At 39.3% G+C, this 13,959-nt stretch overlaps 1 protein-coding gene across 4 annotated transcripts in view; it reads left to right on the top strand.

Moving 5' to 3' along the window:
• atp8a1 (ATPase phospholipid transporting 8A1) overlaps nt 1-13,959 on the top strand; it is a 522,190-nt gene that overhangs the window by 206,369 nt on the left and 301,862 nt on the right. For all 4 annotated transcript variants that reach the window (XM_068036156.1, XM_068036147.1, XM_068036163.1 and 1 more), the window contains 3 exons: nt 582-709; nt 5,763-5,874; nt 8,802-8,967. In XM_068036156.1, the coding sequence (XP_067892257.1) occupies nt 582-709; nt 5,763-5,874; nt 8,802-8,967 (406 nt within the window). The remainder of the gene's footprint in view (nt 1-581; nt 710-5,762; nt 5,875-8,801; nt 8,968-13,959) is intronic.

The raw sequence follows: 13,959 nt of genomic DNA on the forward strand, positions 1-13,959 counted from the left end.
GAGTTGAGTAATCGTTTCACCCAGAGGGTGGTGGGGGTTTGGAACTCATTGCCCGAAAGGGTAATAGTGGCAGAAGCCCTCCTTGCACTTGGATAGACACTTGAGGTTCCATAACCTAGAAGGCTACCAACCAAAAGCTGGCAGGTGGGATTAGACTGGATAACTCTGGGTTGGTGCCTGCTGAAAATGGGATGAATGGCCTCCTTCTGTGCAGTAAATCTTTCCATGTTTCACTGTTTGTTCTTTATGCTGAATCTTCACATTCAATCAGTTGCACATCACAAAGCCATTGAAAGTTCTGGAAGAAACCACTGAGCATAAAGGATGCAGGAATATATTATTCTGCCTTCAGTTACATTCAAGTACACTGAATTCTACCTACGTTTTGGATGGCTATGTTCTAAGGGAATGTAAGCATTCAATGCTGCAGTTTTATTTTTGGACGCTACCTGGACAAACAGGATCTAGTAAATCTAACTGAACCCAAATTAAATTTTAAACCCCTCCAAGTGTTAAAAATAAAAAAAAATGACTGTAAATTTTGTTCATGCAAATTAAAGTTGTTTTTTTTTCTTCTCAAGGGTTTACCTCAGACAGCAGAGATAAAAGATATTGATAGTTTAATGAATTTATCTGGCAAACTCGAATGCGAGAGTCCCAACCGGCATGTATATGATTTTGTTGGCAACATTCGATTTGATGGAAAAAGGTAAAGTAGGCTGAAGGAAACGATACAGTTAAAATGATGGCAAACATTTTCTGTTCACAAAAATATGTACAAATTTAATTACTGAACTGCATTCAAATTCAATACCTATGGAAGAAATGAATGTTGCTTTTGTCAAGAGTGTTTAAATCGAGGGGAGAACTTCCTGCAGTCTCATTTCCAAGCAACCATGACTATAATGCCTGAAGCATCCCTGGAATTCTGCATTAATTAGTATTCAATGAATGTCATTCCTTCCTTACAATGGTACATTATCTGCTTTCCCAATTACCTTAACTTTTTTTAGGCATAGCTTTATGGCACATTCTGCTGATATTTATTTTGTCATTTGTGTTTCATTTCCATTTCTTGGTTCCTTTTATCTTACACTTGGTTTCATTTCTGTGCTTATAGTATTGCTGTAAATTGTGCAGGATCTTTGGCATGTTCTCATGATTCCATGGAGTGCTAATGTTGAGCTGCCAAAGTGCGTTGTAGACAGTCTCAAAGGCCCAAATCACTAAGCTCAGTAGCTAAAGGAGCCCTCGAGTTACTCATTCCGCCAGCAAGTTGTAGCTCCTTCAATTCCAGCTTGACTAGCTCCATTGCAGTTGTGCTCTGTTTGACCAGAAGCTCCAGTCTGAGGACTGATAGGGATACAAATACTGCCTCAGGGCATATTATCTGCTCAAATTGCAAACCTAATTTTGGGGACTTTTCGCTAGCCACCAGTCTCCACTATCTACTGATAATGCTGTTATTGTGACTGATATTAGAGGTTCTGCTGTAAAATAATTTTACTGCAAATTCTATTCCCCTGGATCATTTCTGCATATTAACGGAAAAAAATTGTATTCAAGGTTCCTGAGTGGCGCCATTTATGTGACCAATATTCATGGAGGAAGGGTTAATTGATTAATCAGAATTACCTTGTATATATTTGTAACCATTGCTTCTGGTTTGTCAGGACCTATGAATTGTTTGACAATTACTCTGCAAGTAAAATGCCTTTTATTAGCTAAGGAAATAAATAAAGCATATGAGGTAAACCGGTGACTGAAGAGAGGCATCAGCTAAAGTTGTGATAGACTATCAAGCTATTTCTTCAAGGCATATTCATAGAATCTTACAGTACAGAAGGAGGCCATTCAGCCTTTGTGTCTGTGTTGGCTCTTTGAAAGAATTCCCCAATTAGTCCTGCTCCCCTGCTGTTTCCCCATAGCCCTGCAAATTTTTCCTTTTCAAGTATATATCCAATTTCCTTTTGTAAGTTATTGAATCTGCTTCCACCACCCTTTCAGGCACTGCATTCCAGATCATAACTAGCTGTGTAAACAGATAAAAAAAATTCTGCTCATGTCCCCTCTGATTCCTTTGCAAATTATCTTGAATCTGTGTCCTCTGATTACCAACATTTTTGCCAGTGGAAACTGTTTCAGCTTAATTACTCTTTATAATTATGAATAGTTCTTTTAGATCTCCCTTAGCCTTCTCAGCTCTAAGGAGAACAATCTCAGCTTCTCTATGCTCTCCTCATAACTGAAGTTCCTCATCCTTGGTACCATTCTAATAAATTCCATCTGCAACCTCACCAAGGCATTGACATCCTTCCTAAAATGTCCCCAGAATTGAATGCAATACTCCAACTGACGCCTAACCAATAAGTTAAAAAGGATTACCATAATTTCCTTGTTTTTGTACTCCATGGTTCTATTTTATAAAGCCCAAAATCCCATATGTTTTGAACAGCCTTGTCAACGTGTTGCCACCTTCAAAGATTTATGTATGTGAACCACCAGGTCTGTCTGTTCCAGCCCCCTCCTTTTACATTTGTATCATTTAGTTTATATCGCCTCACTTCATTCTTCTTTCCAAAATGCATTACTTCACACATCTCTGCATTAAACTTCATCTACTTAATTTCCAAATTTTGTGTCAACTGCAAACTTTGAAATTATGCCCTGTACACCTAAATCCAGGTTATTATATATTGAAAAGAGCAGTGGTTCTATTACTGGCCCTGGGAGTACCATTGTACATTTGAATTTCAGCTATGGCTCATAGAAACATAGAAAATAGGAGCAGGAGTAGGCTATTCGGCCCTTCGAGCCTGCTCCGCCATTCATTATGATCATGGCTTATCATCCAACTCAGTAACCTGTTCCCGCTTTCCCCCCGTATCCTTTGATCCCTTTCGCCCCAAGAGCTATATCTAACTCCTCCTTGAAAACATACATTATTTTGACCTCAACTGCTTTTGTGGTAGTGAATTCCACAGGCCCACCATTCTCTGGGTGAAGAAATTTCTCCTCATCTCAGTCCTGAAAGATTTACCCCGTATCCTTAGACTATGACTCCTGGTTCTGGACTCCCCCACCATCGGGAACATCCTTCCTGCATCTATCCTGTCAAGTACTGTTAGAGTTTAATAGGTTTCTATGAGATCCCCCCTCACTCTTCTGAACTCAAGCAAATATAATCCTAACCGACTCAATCTCTCCTCATACGCCAGTCCCGCCATCCCAAGAATCAGTCTGGTAAACCTTCGCTGCACTCTCTCTATAGTAAGAACATCCTTCCTCAGATAAGGAGACCAAAACAATATTCCAGGTGTGGCCTCACCAAGGCCCTGTATAATTGCAGCAAGACATCCCTGCTCCTGTACTCAAATCCTTTCGCTATGAAGGTCAACATACCATTTGCCTTTTTTACCGCCTGTTGCATCTGCATGCTTATGGTAGCTCATAGTAGTCCTTTCACCTCTGAGTCAGAGGTTTGTGGATTCAAGCCACACTCGAAAGATTTGAGCATGTAATCCAGGCTGACACTTAAGTGTAGTACTAGGGAGTACCACACTGTCAGAAGTGCTGTTTTTCAGATGAGACCTTAAACTGTGACCCTGTCTGCCTTTTCAGGGGCATGTAGAAGGTTCTATGGCACTATTTGGAAAAGAGCAGTGGACTTCACCCTGGTGACCTGGCCAAAATTTATTCCTCAACAAACATCACTAGAACAGATGGTCTATTCATTCATCACATTGCTGTTTGTGGGATCTTGCTGTGTGCAATTTGGCTGTCACATTACTACAGTGACTTTATTGGCTGTAAAGTGCTTTGGGACTTCCTGAGGTTGAGAAATAACTATATACTATAGGTGCTATAGAATTGGAAATTATTTCCTCTTTACTTCCTTCCAGTCGGTAAAACAGCCATTCACCAATACTCTCCTGCTTTCTGCCTCCTGGCTGATTTTATATTCATGCTGCCACTGCCCCTTTATTCTCATGGTCTTCAATTTTGCTAACAAGTCTATTGTGTGGCACATTATCAAATACCTTTTGAAAATCCATATATGCATCAAGTGTGCTGCCCTTATCAACCTTCTCCATTAATTCATCAAAGAACTCAATCATACCTGTCGGACAGGATTTACATTCAAGAAATCCATACGAGACAATTAATTTTGTCCCGGGTCTCCAAGTTTCCCCACTGCTGATGTTTGGATGATTGGCCTGCAGTTACTGGGTTTATCCTGCTCCCCTTTTTTGAACAGGGGTGTAACATTTACAAGCACTCAATCCCTGGCATCGCACCCATAATCTAATGAGGATTGAAAGATTGTGACCAGATCCTGTGCTATTCCCCCACTTAATTCCCTCAGCAACCGAGGATTCATCCCATCCAGACCAAGTGACTTTCCTCCTTTGAGCACTACCAACCTTTTTAAGTGCCTCCTCTTAATTTTTATGCTAGTTTCTCCTTTATTGTGGCATTGGTAGCATCCTCTTTTGTGAAGACGGATGAAAAGTACTCATTTAATACCTCAGCAATGCTCTCTGCCTCCACAGAATTTTCTTTTTGGTCCCTAATTGGCCCACCCTTCCTTTGACCACTTACTACCTTTTTCAGTTTTTCTCTGCATTTTCTGTATCCTGCTTAGTCCTTTGCTGTATTATGAACCTGACATTTATCGTAAGCCTCCTTTTTCTGTTTCATTTTAGTCTTTAGTCATCCAGGGAGCTCTAGCTTTTCCTGTGCTGTACTGTTCTTTGTTCCTTGTCTTTCCTTTCTCCTCTGGGTAACTGTGTCTACTCTGTGCTTGAACTATCTTCTGTTTGAAGGCCTCTCTTTGCTCATTCACGGTTTAACTTGTTAATCTTAGATTCCAATGCACCCAGGCCAGATCCCATTTCAATTCGCTGAAGTTAGCCCTCTTCTAATTGAGTATTTTTGCATTTGATTATTCTTGCACATTTCCATTTCTACTCCAAATCTAATGATATTGTGATCACTGGTTCCCAAATGCTCTCCAACTGAAACATGCTCCTCTTTCTCCTCTACATTCCCTGGAATTAGATCCAGCACAGCTTCCTTGTTCATTGGACTAGAAACATAAATGATCAAGAGAAGGTTTCCCTGGATACATTTAGGGCATTCCCCTGCTTCTTGCCTTCGCACTGCGTTTTCCTCTCACTCTATGTTGGGATAATTGAAGTCTAGCATTATCAGAACTCTGTTGTTTTTGCATATTTCTGAAATTTGCTTGCAACTAATTAACTTTGAGAAGTGATTAACTTGAAATTCAGCAAATCTTGACATTTGTAATGCAGGAGAATTAAAGTAGGCAGGCAGTCGTAGTATTATGAATAACCTTGTGCTGAGTGAGCATTTTCTGACCAGCAGCTCTTGTCATGTTTTGATTCAAATGTGCAGAATTACTACAAACAAAGTGGGAGTTGATTTCCCAATATTAGTAGGCTTGCCACTAGGCAACAACACTTAGTTTTTTTTATACTTTCTGTTGGGATGCAAAATATCAACAGATGTTTTTGAAGATACCATATTCAGTTTATTTGTGTAAAATGAGTTAGACTCTTATTCCAGCATGAAACCTACTGGAATTTTAACTTAAGCCATAATAGAAATAATTCAGACCATTTTGTAACACTGTAAATCTTAATAAAGGAAGTTGGTCAGTGTTATGATTTTTGTTGTTTATTTACGCTTCTATATTGGTCTCAGCTGAGATTTACTATTTTATTTGATCTCTTTTATAGCACTTTTCCCTTGGGCCAAGATCAAATTCTTTTGCGAGGTGCTCAATTAAGAAACACCCAGTGGGTTCATGGAGTAGTGGTTTATACAGGACATGACACAAAACTCATGCAGGTATGTTTGAACAGTATATTGCTGAAAATGTGCTTGGTGAGGTTTGAATCGCCACAGTTTTCTCTTTGGTGTCTGGTGGGGGAGGGGGGAGATGGATGAAGATACTTTTCCCTTTTCTGGAGTATCTTTTTGCTGCAGCCACACAATATCTGTGCTCAAGAAGCTGGATTGTTCTGAAGAAGGGTCACTGACCTGAAACGTTAACTCTGCTTCTCTCTCCACAGATGCTGCCAGACCTGATAAGTATTTCCAGTATTTCTTGTTTTTATTTCAGATTACCAGAATCTGCAGTATTTTGCTTTAGTTAAGCTATATTGGGCACCTGTTCCACTTCTGGTAATGTTGCTGTATAATGCTGCCAGGAGAGATGTGAGAACATGAGGTAGGGAAAGACTGACGCTACCATTTCTTGTTTTTTGCTTCTCTATTCAATGTGAAAAAGTATATGGCCTTCACTTAGCGCCTCCCCAGGATAGCAAGACCGAGCAATCTTTTAGAGAATTGCCATATGCTACCATTTCATTGTGCAGTGGACCTTCTATGTACTGCCTTTATGTTGCTCCATTTTAAATCTCTTAAATAGAATTCTTAGTTGATGAGTCTTATCGTTATAAGCCCATTTCACAAGTTTTATTAAAGTTTCTATAGTGTATAATTACAAGTAAAATATATAATGGCAATTGAAATCAATAAATCAAACCATTTTAAATAAAAACAGAAAATGCTCGAAATACGCAGCAGGTCAGGCAGCATCTGTGGCGAGACAAAGTTAATGTTTCATTTGAAAAATCAAACCATTTGATTAACTCCAGCTATTGATTATTTCTGTTTAATCATTCTATCTAGTACCAGTTGATCTGTATGTGTTTCCTGCGTGTTAGGAAATACAATAAACTATGTATACACAATTTTTGGATCCATGTTTCCAGAATTGCTTCCAAGTAAAATAGAAAATGCCACTGGTCTGACTTCAGTGTTTAGATATCCTGAAAAAAGTTAGCTAATTTCTGTCTGCTTTTTTCATATGTAAACATGAAAATATATACAGTAATGCTTAAACTGCATCATCGTTCTAAAATAAAATTGCATTTCTGTGAAGGTGAGCTTTGCTTGTTGTAGCATGTATCATTTAAAGAGCTAAGGAACCTCTGAGTAAGACCGTAGTGAGGTTGCTGAAGTATCGCAAAAACTTTAAAACACTGCCCCACCATGGTACTCATAAGGATACTGCTTTCAGACTTTTATACTGAAATGATGGCACAGAATTTGGATTGATGTCTATCTGTATCTTCCCAACCCTATACTGATCACGGTAGTGGGTGGCTGATGTTGCTGCTGAATGAGCCTTGAACTTTATTATTTGCAACCAAGAAAATGAATTGATGCTTTAGCGGTAATTATTATACTGTTTCCAGTTTGAGCACAATCAATGAAATGGGTGCAAATTGTGGCCAAAATTGTCTCTATTTTGAAAAATTTTCATTTGAGTTTCTGCTCAAACTCATTTGCATATTGCCCAATGCAAAATCTTCAGAGAAGCAGCACAATCGGGCAGCATTTTAAAGCGTACTTTAAAAAAACATTGCTTTAAAAATTCCTTGATACATATGAGTGGTGACTAGGTGCAGTTTGGTTAATAGAGCTGAAAATGGATTTATCGCACGTATCACAGTGTCAATCTTTGAGTGAGTAACCGAGTTCAAGTCACATTCCAGGCCTTGAGCACAAAAACCAAGGCTGGCATTCCAGTGCAGTACTGAGGGAATGCTGCACTGCTGGAAGTGCCGTCTTTCAGATCAGTTGTTAAACCGAGACCCTGTTGGCTTGCTTGGGTGGATGTCATAAGGTCATAAGAACTAGGAGCAGGAATAGGCAATTCAGCCCCTCGAGCCTGCTCCGCCATTCAATATGATCATGGCTGATCTTATCTCGGCCTCAACTCCATTTTCCTGCCCGTTCTCAATAACCCTTCAACCCTTTACTAATTAAAAATCTGTCTATCTCCTCAAATTTACTAAATGATCCCATGGGCCATGGCACTATTTCAAAGAAGAGCAGGGGAGTTATCCCTTGTGAGCTGGCCAATATTTAACCCTCAATCAACATCTCAAAAACAGATTATCTGGTCATTATCACTGTGCTGTTTGTGGGAGCTTGCTGTGCACAAATTGGCTGCTGCGTTTCCTACAGTACAAATTCATTGGATATCTCAATGTCCTGTACAACTAATGGTTGTAAAGGTGCTACATAAATTCAAGTCTTTTAACCTGATTCTAAATAACTGAAAGTGACTTTAAAATAAGTACACTGAACCATTCTCTTGCCATATTGATGTGAAGTAGTCAGTTTCTTAGTAAATTTTTAAAAATCAAATTCAAAAGGATTTAAAACACTGTTAGTGTCCTTGCATCCAAAACATCAGCTTACTTTTTGGAGCCTCCTCAAAGGGTCCTGCAAACACCGCAATTAGTAGCAACTCCTAATGGTGATTAATTCATCCTGGGGTATGGCCAGTTTTGTGGGCAGGGTCTGCTTCTAATGCAATATTTTTAAAACTAGCGCAAAAGTTTGTAGAAATTTGAGCTGTACTGAACATAATTTATGTTTAAAATTCTACAATTTGTTTGCGCCATTTATACCATTTTTGGGAGAATTATGCAGAAAAAGCCAGCCTAACTAGCAGAAACTCCAGGCCGTACAATTTAGTGCCAAATTTGGTATCAGTGTTAGGTTTATAAAAGATGCAATTAATGGTAAATGAAAGCTCTTGTGAAGAGGGGGGATGTTTGTGTACATTCTGATTGGCTTTTGCTTGAACGAATGGAGCTTTATGATATGTTCTTAAGGGTTGCAGTTGTTTGAGAAACTAACTGGAGTGCAAGAAGTGAGAAATTTCTGTCTGTAATTTCACATGAATTCTTTTGCAGAATACTACACAAGCTCCACTGAAGTTATCAAATGTGGAACGAATCACAAATGTGCAAATCCTCTTATTATTTGGTGTTCTTCTCTTCATGTCTTTGGTGTGTGCTATTGGTTCAACGATATGGACTAGCAGACATGCTACAGGAGACTGGTACCTTCGTTTCAGTGGTAAGAATCTAAAGAAGCACACAAAAACTGGCTACTTTGATAAGTTATTTCCAACTTGATTATAATACACATCATTACCTGCTGAAAATGATATACTTTTACTGGTTCCTGGCAATAATATGTTGAGTCTGTTGATTAGTCACTTACTAATTAGAGAAAATATGATTTGTTATTCGTTATTGATAAGTTCTGTGTTGGATGTGGAATTTCCTAATCAACTGTTCATTATTTTTTGAAAATGTTTCTTTCATGACACTGCAGTTTGATTATTTTATCAGTATGGAGAGTTTGGTGAGGTTTTGAATTCAAAATAGTCACAGAGGAATCGTAAATTTAGAGCCAGTCAGTTCAGCAAATACTGACTTATAAAAGTGAAGCTGGGCTGGTAATGGGACTAAGTTTGCATAATTCAATGTTTTTGATACCAAGAGCAATGGGAATTAGATTGAGTTTAACTGAAAACTGTATTTTGTTTGCATATTGCAAGTAAAATAAATCAACTTGATGGTTTGCAGTTGGCCTCGTCTCACTAGATTATCGTCTGCCTCCTGGCAGATAGGAGAAAAGCGCATGAGGGTTTGAGTGAGGCTGCAGTATCCAGTACACACAACACAGGGTCTCAGAATTATGACCCCCAAGTTATGGTATCTTATGACTAGACATTGAACAGTAAAGGTAAACTTCTAATGGTAAGGGACATTGGGTTCACTTACAGGGGATTTTAGCTACACCGAATCCAAGAGAATATCTAGGGTTCGCCTGAAATTTGTGGCATTATTATGCATCCATCTCTCGTATGTTTTCTGCAATTTACCGATGTGTGTTTCAACTATAGCTCATTTGGAAGCCCTCTCACCTCTGAACCAGAAGGTTATGGGCTCAAGTAACACTTCCGAGACATGAGCACAAAATCTAGGCTGACACTCTAGTGCAGTACTGAGGGAGTTGTTATGACGGTGCTTCTATATTTTTTGTTAGATTTTTTTTGAGGACTGATGTATTTTAGAATTATTGACATTGTTTTATTTGGGAAAACTGAAAAGGATTCCATAGATTTTTTTTTTTTCATTGGGGTCATCGGAAGGCCTTTTGGACTTGGTTTGTAAACAACCCTTACTGGAAGTCACCTGTCTTCAGATTAATACCCAGCAGAGGTTTTTTTGATTTGGAGAAGATATTTACGGAGAATTGACAGGTCAAGATTTATAGGGTTCAGGAGGCTTGATTCTTGAGATATTGTTTTTGGTTTCACTTTGGACAGTGTATTCAAGTGTGAACTGTTTTGAAGGCAGTTGGAGAAAACCAGCTAAGAGAACAGTCACCATCAGCACTCTCTTCCATCTCTGAGAACTTCCTGAGAATCAAGTGCACGAAGTAAAGGAACTGATGCTGCATTTCTCCTGGAAAAGCCTGCCAGAAACCCCTGTTGCTGCATTTCTCCTGGAAAGCCTACCGAACTGATCCTCAACATCGCCAGAAAAGAACTGTTCTAGGAAGATCCCAGAGACAGCCATCTATGCGTATTTGGGACGCCAAACCAAAAAGGGACAGCTGATATCGTTCCATTTTTTTTTCTTCAAGAATGGGCAAGTATTTAGCCAAAGTATTCTTTTTTGTCTTCTTTGTAACAGAACTCTAAAGAAAAAAAATCTCTTTTTCGGTTAGGTGCGTGTGCGTGCGCGTGTGTGTGCTGGGGTGGGGGGCTAAGGTGAAAGGGAACTTTCATATTTCAATCAGTGCGTTAATGCTTTGCTTTGTTACTGGTTAAGTCTTGTTTTATAATAAACTGATTTTTCTTTATTAAAAAAACTTGGTTGGTGTATTTAATTCTGGGATGAAAATAGAGTCTATGATTGACCATATTGATAACTGGGTAAACACTTAAATATATCTTGTGACCTGTGGAGAAGTGGAACTAGAAAAAACAGTGCACTCCTCCCACCTCGCTCATAACGGCGTGCTGCACTACCCTGGAGGAGCCGTTTCTCAGATGAAACGTTAAACTGAGGTCCTGTCTGCTTTTGAAGCTGGACGTAAATGATTCCAAGCCGCCATTTTAAAGAACAGGGGGTTATCCCTGGTGTCCAGGCCAATATTTATCCCTCAGTCAATATCACAAATACAGATTATCTGGTCATTATCGCATTGTTAATTGTGGGAGCTTGCTGTGTGCAAATTGCTGCGTTTGCTGCATTACAATAGTAATTACGCTTCCAAAAGTACTTCATTGGCTGCAAGGCACTTTGGGACCTCCTGAGGTGGTGAAAGGTGCTATATAAATGCAAGTCTGTCTGTCTTTCTTTTGAATAGCAGTTCTTGGCCTGTAGACTCATAGTTCCATTTCACATCTCTGTAAACTTCAGAAAGACATTAGTGGAAGAATTAACTTCTGATGGTTGCATGTGAGCTATGATATGTAAAATCATTTTGTATTTACTGCACTGTATTAGAAAAGCTACATACTTGATGTTTAACTTTTCTGCTGTTACATGTTTAAAAATCCATCATGAGTTTTTAATTGCAGAAATTATGGCATGGTACCTGAATTCAAAATGATTTCAGAGCTACATGTTTATATAGATGAATTGCCCAATGATCCAGTGGATACGGGTGATGTTGCATTATATCTCAGAGACCAGTAGGTCCCAGGTTCAATCCTCGGTCTGTGTGAATAAGCTAATCTCAGCCAGGGCAGCAGTTGGGGCATCACAATTGAACTAAGCAGCTGTGGACTGTAGAAGTTAAAATAAAAATCTTTTCACAAGATTGAACTGGGAGAAAATGACAACCTAGATGATGTGAGTAATGGTCAGAAACACCATTAAAGACCAAACTAAATTTTGCATAGTTGCCAGTCATCCACATTCAGAATGAAAAATTTACTTTTTCAGTTCCCATTTGTGTAATAGCCCATTTAAAAATGCATCTTTTGCTCTGGCTGACTCCTTCCAGAATGCATAGTAGTTTGCCTCTTCTGGGCATGCATTACTACTAGTGCCTGATGATGATTGACAATCCCATTCCCCTGCTCTTTCCCTGTAGCTCTGTGAATATTTTACGCTTCACATATTAACCCAATTCCCTTTGTAATGTTACTGTTGAATCTGCTTCCACCACCCTTTCAGGCATTGTATTACAGATCATAACTTGCTGCATTAAAAGCATGTCCCCTCATGTCGCCTTTAGTTCATTTGTCAGTCACCTTATATTTATTCTCTGGTTACTGACCTTTCTGCCACTGAAAACAGTTTCTCCTTAATTAGTCTATCAAAACCATTTGGTACTGCCAAGTGGTAAAGGTGTAGGTGGTTCCCACTGTTCACCTCCCAACTGACTGCAATCGTGTTTTATTTTAAATGATGAGGTAGCCCCTGAGTGTTTTACTTACCAAATAATCACAGTGATCGGTTTTCTTGTAGGTTTAAAACAGAAGATTAACTATTTATTGAACGCTATTCATTCCCCAAAATGTTCACACTACTCATGCACGCATTCAGTTTCATATGCACTTGAGAGGAGAGATGGATGGCAAACGGTAAGGGTTCAAGGTGTGGTAGGTGTCTGTGGTTTACAGTAAACCTGTTGAATCTTCTGAGTAGAATAGTCTCTTTTAAAGTTGCAGGCCTGGGTTGTTTGTAGTCTTGAATTTGTTGGGCTGTTGTAGATTTCTGATGGTTAAGATTTCAGACTGGAGGTGGCAGTCACTTGCAGTTCTCTGCTGCACCAGGTTGAAGTGTAGAATCAGCAGCAGGGCTTCTTATTTAGGCTGGATCTTTCCTATTAGGTTGCTGTGAGCTCTCTCTCTCTCTTTTTCCAGAGGGTTGCCTTGAAAGTGGTTAACAAATGTTTAAATCTATCAAATTAGAGTCTTTGTTATTTGACACATGGCCTTCTCTCCTTGTGTGACCACATAATGGACCAGGATTTGGAATTCATGGCCATCCATTGATGTCTGGATGGATGTTATCCTATTATTATGTGGCTACTTCACACCTTCTTTGTTTCAGAAGAACCCAGTCAATTCAGGAATGTCTCTTGATGGTTTCAGGATGGATGTAATTGACACCTCTTAGTCTGGAATGTATCCTTTTGTCCTTTAGAGAAAGTAAAATAATTTGAATTTATAGGCCAAGTCAACTGACCTTCGGTGACCATCTTGCAGTACATTGTCCACTTTTTAAAGGAAGTGTCAATTTTGAAGATTCCACATTGAATAAAATTCATATCTTAAAAGTAGGAGTATGATATGTCTTTACTGGGTATGACACACTCATGACTTTGTGCACCTCTATCAAATCTCCTCTTCACCTTCTCTGCTCCGGGGAGAGTAATCTCAGCCTCTCTTGTCTCTCCACGTAATTGAAGCCCTTTAGCCCAGGTACCATTCTCTTCTGTAACCTCTCCAAGACCTTGAGAACCTTCCTAAAGTATGGTGCCCAAAATCAAACGCAATGGGCCGGATTTTATTCCGGGGTCCGGGCAGCAAGCTGGAAGGTGGGTGGTGGAGAACCTGCCTCGTCCGTCCAAAGGACCCCGGGTGGAATTTCACAGTGGGCTGGCAATTAATTGCCCACCATTGTGGATGCCATCTCTCCAAAGCTTTTTATTGTAGGCTGTTTTCAGTTCTTTCAAATTGACAGCTTTATTGGGGTTGTCTTGCCATTTTCTAAATTGTTTGTCAACTCTCCTGAACTTTATTGGTTGATAGATATGACTTGAATCCTTTTTGAAAATCATGTGATAAAACAAATGGCCCAAATATTTTGATTGCTTCTAAAAAAACTCCACTATCTGGCTGTTGGGATTTGATTACGAGTAATGTATGGCCTGCTGAGTCAACTGTAATCACTACCAGTTAAGGAACACCAGATGTTTAAAAGAATGTATACATCCTGCACTTGTGTGTTCTTCTCCTTTAGAATGCTTTTTCTGGCTTCCAGCTTAGTAAATGTCCATCACTCCTCATAATACCTTTGAGAAGCAAGCAAAACA

This window comes from Heterodontus francisci, chromosome 1, assembly GCF_036365525.1.
Source record: "Heterodontus francisci isolate sHetFra1 chromosome 1, sHetFra1.hap1, whole genome shotgun sequence".
In the NCBI taxonomy this organism is placed as follows: domain Eukaryota; kingdom Metazoa; phylum Chordata; class Chondrichthyes; order Heterodontiformes; family Heterodontidae; genus Heterodontus; species Heterodontus francisci.